This window comes from Danio rerio, chromosome 2, assembly GCF_049306965.1.
Source record: "Danio rerio strain Tuebingen ecotype United States chromosome 2, GRCz12tu, whole genome shotgun sequence".
Lineage (NCBI taxonomy): Eukaryota > Metazoa > Chordata > Actinopteri > Cypriniformes > Danionidae > Danio > Danio rerio.
In genome coordinates, this window is record NC_133177.1 from 25,562,075 (window position 1) to 25,568,764 (window position 6,690).

General features: G+C 35.6%; 1 protein-coding gene across 1 annotated transcript; it reads right to left on the bottom strand.

Moving 5' to 3' along the window:
* Nucleotides 1–1,143: 1,143 nt before the first annotated feature.
* On the bottom strand, nucleotides 1,144–5,151 carry pimr65 (Pim proto-oncogene, serine/threonine kinase, related 65). The gene is made up of 7 exons (XM_001345914.10): nucleotides 3,465–5,151; nucleotides 3,050–3,262; nucleotides 2,505–2,650; nucleotides 1,961–2,339; nucleotides 1,600–1,776; nucleotides 1,386–1,474; nucleotides 1,144–1,260 (listed from the first exon to the last, which is right to left on the bottom strand). Exons 1-7 carry the CDS (start codon nucleotides 3,787–3,789, stop codon nucleotides 1,249–1,251), a joined length of 1,341 nt encoding a protein of 446 aa, XP_001345950.3. The 5' UTR covers nucleotides 3,790–5,151; the 3' UTR covers nucleotides 1,144–1,248.
* Nucleotides 5,152–6,690: the final 1,539 nt, after the last annotated feature.

Below are 6,690 nucleotides of genomic sequence, written 5' to 3' on the forward strand. Positions count from 1 at the left end.
GTTCCTGGCTGTGTTTTATTCCCAGTTATCCCCCCTATGCCTTATTTGGTAAGAACACTCTAACATTTAAACTTGGAATTATTAAAAAAGCAGTAAAGTCATCAATCTTAGGTGTAATTTGCTTTCAATGTATTTTTACAGTTCAGTTTTAGCGATCTATGTTTTTTTGTTGACATTTTGAACACAGCCGTGGCTCATGACGGTGTCTCCAAAGCTTGTGAAAACTAAAAGCATTAACGCATGCTTTGTTTTTTATCTATAGTAGGTTATTTATTAAGTATCTGTATGACATGGGCCTGTTGGTTAGAACATTTCTGCAGTGGTTTGCATGCGTCAAATTGTAAAAGTAGACTTTTAAAAATGTTATAAATAAATAAACAATATCCCACTTAGTAATAATAATCATCATCATTATTAATATTATTAAAGTATGATTTTTTTCATTTCCTAATAAATAATAAGTATAAAATATAATTTCTTAATAAATAGCGTCATTATATATCTATTTATTTCATTTATACATAATATTAGAGTACGCGTTAGCTAATATGAGAGATTTTATGTTTTAGAATAGGATTTGTAATGTTCTCTATATTATTTGTAAAAGAAACACAGGCCCTATTTGTGTCTATGTGTGCCACAAAGAAATGTTAGGGTTCTTCTCTAAAGAAGTTGTTACTCCACCCCATTTAGAGCATCATTGTGGGCGTTTTACATTATAACTAACATGATTCAAATGATGGATCTGCGACAGAAAAACTAGACAGAGTGTAATGGAAACACTTGTCACTACATTGTTCTTTTCCCAAACTATACATGATAGTACTCTGATAGTTCAGTCGCGAGTTACGTCATTGTTTGGGAAACACACACCCCTGATTAGTTTATAGTAAAATTCATTCATTCATTTTCTTGCCGGCTTAGTCCCTTTATTAATCTGGAGTAGCCACAGCGCAATGAACCGCCAACTTATGCAGCAAGTTTTTACGCAGCGGATGCCCTTCCAGCTGCAACCCAATTTTGGGAAATATAGTAAAATTAATATTCAAATTGATAAATATAACTTTGTAAGACTACAACTGAATATGCAAAAGGAACAGCACATATTTCCATATCATATCTCTGAAAAAAAACACACACACATTTGTGTATTTTCACAATAATTTTATTGTTGTGAAAACTAAATTATTTACAAAGGGATGGATAGGCAACCCATGTTAGCCCGTCAAACACAGAGCTTCTCCATGACTACAAGGTGACCTGAAACACATTTAGAAATTGTTTAAATTATCAAACCAACAAACAGACACAAATAAGGTGGAAAAAGCAAACAAATGTCAATATATCTTTAAAATGATTTGAGCTCATCTAGATAGATATGTTACCTTGAACCAGTCATGGGAGTGCAGCTCCTCCAGCTGCAGCCTCTGCTCAGGATTGCTCTTGAGGCAACCCCGAATAAAACGGCAGCATTCTGTGCAGAAAGAGAGAGAAATGTCAGATTATTACTTTCAACTTTGCACTTGCTCTCTAAGATATAACTGTCATTTTATCAAGACGAACTGCAATTGTACTTCTGTATTGTAATAATACTCTTACCATCTGAGTAGCCCGACTGGGACCAGAGTTCAATGTCCATGTAACAGATGTCACTGCTGTCTGGGAAAAGGCTGGTGATCATTCTGAATAGTAGGACCCCCAATGACCATACCGTCGCCTCTTTCCCATGGTACTCTCCTGTGTCAATAAACTCCGGAGGGCAGTACCTTACTGTTCCTAACAGAAAAGGTTTGTCACATGTAAATGTTTGCTTTAGCACTGCATGTTTTCTCAATTTACTCTGAAATGGTATTTGATTTTGTCAAACTGAAATAATTTAATCTTTGACTCTCCTTATCTGAAAATGCTGTCAATGTTAATGTCTAGAATTTAAGTTACATGTTGAAAAGATAATACATACCACTGTAGGTGTTGTAGGATGATGTTCTCAGGAGGTCCCCACAGCCGAAATCAATAAGTTTAACCTCCAGGGTCTCTGTGTTAACCAAGAGGTTTGGCATTTTGATGTCACGATGGAAGACTCCCCGAGAACAGCAAACAGCAGCAGCCTGAACCACTTGGCGCATAAAATGACGGGCCATCTTCTCAGATAAGACTCTGTCATGGCTCAGCCAAAACTGGTGCATGTTTATGCAGGGTGAGGGCCACTCTAAGACCATTATATATCGGTCAGGATGGTCTTCCCAATCCAGCATCTGTATTATGTTGTTACAGCTGGGCCCTTGATTGGCCAGCAATGTAAGGGCCACCTCAAGGGGAACTGGATTGGCATGGTCAGGCTAGAAAGAAAGAATATATATTTTTTATCATGGTTAGATGGCTGCAGTTTGTCAAATTAGAACTTAGTTCTGTATGTTCGTCTACTGAAACATTTGTAGTCCATCATTTACATTACAATATTATCAAACAGAACAGGAACAACACAGATAGAGCAGTCTACTTACAAGGTTGATGTACGGCTCGTTTTCAACCTTTATTATGAATTTCACAGCCACCTGAAGGCCGTCTTCACACCGGGTCCCTTCATAAACAGAGCCGCATCCTCCTTTGCCCATCTTTTTGCCAATGGAGTACTTGCTGTGAATGTCATCTAGTAAAATATAAGAGTAACAATTTTTTGTGACATTAACAATGTAATTAATATGAAACAACAGCGAAACGTAAAGTTTTGGCAATATATTAATAAAATATTGTGCTTTTTCTAATCATGATTAATATAGTCATATACAGCAGCATTCTTCTTTATATACATCTTAATACTGTTTCCCAGAATTCTCAGAATTATTTTTTCTTACATTTGTAAACACTTTGGGATCAACTGAGAAATAAGAGCTATATTTCTCTTTTCAAAAATCACACAATATTACGTGAACGGCAAATAAAAATGTAAACAATATCTAAAATGATAAAAGAACCAAAAAACTTCAGCATAATATATATATTCAAAAAAGAGTGTGTGTGTGTCATAATTTAGGTTAAGTAAACTCACCCTTGGTCTTTATGAACTTAGTACAGTCCAGCTGTTTCAGCAGTTGAGATTCACTCACATCTGCTGACGTACTGACTGGACTGTCTTGATCTTCATTTTGGACCTCATCCACTACTACCTCCACGGCAGCGAGGACATTAGGATCACTGGTAGGAGGCTCCTGGTGAACATTGTTCTCCACAGAACAGACAATGTCCTGCAGAGAAGTCTTATCTAGAGAGGAACATCAACCACATCAATTTACTTTCATTTTTGTTTTGTTTATTTGTTGTGATTCTGAAACTTCTGTAAATCTACAATAAAACACTTATCACATCATTTTATCAAGGCATTTATCTTTATTTGTATAATATGTGATGGTGATGTGTAATTGTATATTGTGTTTAAATTATAATTAAGAGAGCAAGTCATTTACCCTCAGTGCTCTTCCTGGATGGGGTCCCAGCGTCCTGGTCCACCTCACCCTGCTCCACCTGAGCTCTGGTGGATTTGGAAGGGGATAAACAAGAGAAAAAAGAGGCCAAACTCTTGAAACTCCTCCTTTTTGGCCTCTTCTTTTTTGTTATCTTCCCTCCTTTCTCCTTTCTACCTCCCTCGATAACCACTACAGGCGTCTCGTCAAAACGAGGATGGAGCTCCGCCGTGTGGTCGGTTGGAGTCAGTGCTGGTCGGCGATGGGCTCCGTCCAGGCACTCAACTCCTCTCTCCACTTTCTCTCTACGAGAGTGTCGCTGTCCCATAATAAACGCAAAACAAGTCGCTGTACACACTGTAAACACTGCTGAAACATTCAACTCCTAACTCGCTACAAAGAGACAATTCGAATTTCGCTGGTTATAAATTCTTAGAATTCACATTCCAATTATGACGAGTGCTGAAGCACAAACACAGAAACACAGAAATGTATAACTGGTGTCGAAATTTAATAAATCCAATACATTTTAGTTTATTTTGTAATATTTTGATACATTTTATCTTCTTTTATTAACCTCAGTGTGTCACTATTATAATAAGATAATTTGCAGATTTAGCATGCCAATAACTCTTAATACAATTACAATTTAAAAAGCACAGAAGCCCCCTTTCTCCATATGTAGATCTCATACATTTTTAAATATGTTTTCTTTCAAGCTACTTTGTTATAGTTTACTATAGTTACTATATGTATAATTTCCTTTTTTAAACACATTTAAATAGTTTTCTTTTGAACATTTTCTATTTATTTAAGACATTTGTATTTTTTAAATTGCGTTTACTCATATTTCAGCATTACTTGTATAAGACATCATTTTGCAACTATAAAATAAACAAAAATAAATCAAACTGAATTATTTTAATAATAATATAGTTAATTCTTATCACGAAGTATTGTATTAGTAATAGTTTATTTTATAACAAAACTACCTTAATATCTCATTTTTTTAATTAAATGAATTAATTAATCTTACATTGTTGATTAGTTCAAGGAAATCCACTTAGCACTCCTTTGGTGGCCCCCAGGACCCCAGTTTGAAAAGTCCTGCATTCATGTAACATCCAACATTCATCTACTGGGTCAACAATTCATTTATTAATTTTCTTTTCGACTTAGTCCCTTTATTATTGAATAAATCAAAATGTCTGCTGACATCTAGTGGTGACAATGCAAAAAAGTAAATAAAACTATTATTTGGATTTTCTTTGCATGGTGTTCCCGTTATCGTCCAACAGCTTTAGTACAGGGTCCGAGCCTCTCACATACTGAGACAACAACAAAAAAACACAATTAACCAGAGCTTAACACAATATCCTAATGACAAATGTTTTGTACCAAATGATATACATTAACAACCATCAAAAACTTTTTTTAAATGTTGAATGTTATTGAAAAACAAAAAAAAACAAAAACAATTTAAAAGTCTCTCACGCTCACAAAAGCTGCATTTATTGAGTGAAAAACACAGTGATACTGTGAAATAACATTAGGTCCAACTTTATATTAAGTGGCTTTAACCAATATGTACTTGCACTCAAAATAAACATTTGTTATAATGTGCCTACTGTGTAAATACATTGTACTTATGATTAAATACCTGCAAACAATTACTGTAAGAGCCAGGGCCGGAGTGGGACTCATTTTCAGCCCTGGAGTTTCAAGCCAGACCGGCCCACCTCAGTTCACGACTGATTCCAATTCAGTTACTAATGGCACTATCACGTCTTTTTCAAGAAAACTGCTGCTTTAGAAATTCAAATGTTCAACAGCCCTAACAGTATTTTATGTCTTAACAATAAAATCGAAAAAAAAAAAAAAAAAGATTTTTCTTGGAAGATTCGATCACTGGTCTTTACCATTGAAATGCAATGTGCTTACCACCAGACCACATTAGCGCTATTGCAGTGAGAGAAAAAAATAACTAATGACTTGCGACCCTTAAGACACAGCACTACTTTCTTTTGATGGCTCAATCTTTTTCTCCTATTTTTAGATTTCTGATCAAGTTATGTCAGATTTATTAATGTAGTGAATCATTTGATTTTCATTGAGCAGGTGTTTTATTCATTTTATTCGAATTCTTATATTCACTAAGGTGCCGCTGTTTGGGGCGATAGTTGCATTACATCATCATCATTAACGTTAGTTAACCTGCAGGCTGCATTTTTCTCACGGGGCTGCGAGAAAATAAATAAAAAGAGCGGCACTACGGTAAAATAATGATTAAAAAGAGTAAAGCTATGGTCAAAAAAATAAATAGAAGAAAAAAGTGTGACTGCTGAGAGTGCAAGCAGCTAGGGACACCGGCCCTCGCGGCCAAAAAACAGACCGGCCCACCGGGAATTCTCCCGGTCCTCCCGATTAGCCAATCCGGGCCTGGTAAGAGCCATTTTTTGTGTTGTAGTGATTTATGTTGTCCACTAGGTGTCACTAACTGAAAACTATAACTGAGGTGCCTGTGTAAGCGAGGAAGAGTATGGAAGTTTTTTCCTATCAAAATTAAAATGAAAATTCAAATGCTTAAAAGATCAAATGATAAATCAAATGCTCAAACTATAAATCAAATGCTCAAACCGACATTGCAAATGATAAATCAAATCCTCAAACTGACTCTGCAAATGATAAATCAAATGCCCAAACGGACTTTGCAAATGGTGAATCAAATCCTCAAACAGACTCCTCAAATGATAAATCAAATCCTCAAACTGACTCTGCAAATGATAAATCAAATGCCCAAACGGACTTTGCAAATGGTGAATCAAATCCTCAAACAGACTCCTCAAATGATAAATCAAATCCTCAAACTGACATCGCAAATGGTGAATCAAATGCTCAAACTATAAATCAAATCCTTAAACCGACATTGCAAATGGTGAATCAAATGCTCAAACTATAAATCAAATCCTTAAACCGACATTGCAAATGGTGAATCAAATGCTCAAACTATAAATCAAATCCTTAAACCGACATTGCAAATGGTGAATCAAATGCTCAAACAACTCTGCAAATGGTGAATCAAATCCTTAAACGACTCCGCAAATGGTGAATCAAAAGCTCAAACTGACATTGCAAATGGTGAATCAAATGCTCAAACAGACATCGCAAATGATAAATTAAATGCAAATGAGGTGTCAATCAACCAGCATAGGCGGAGCTTTAAGGCGGA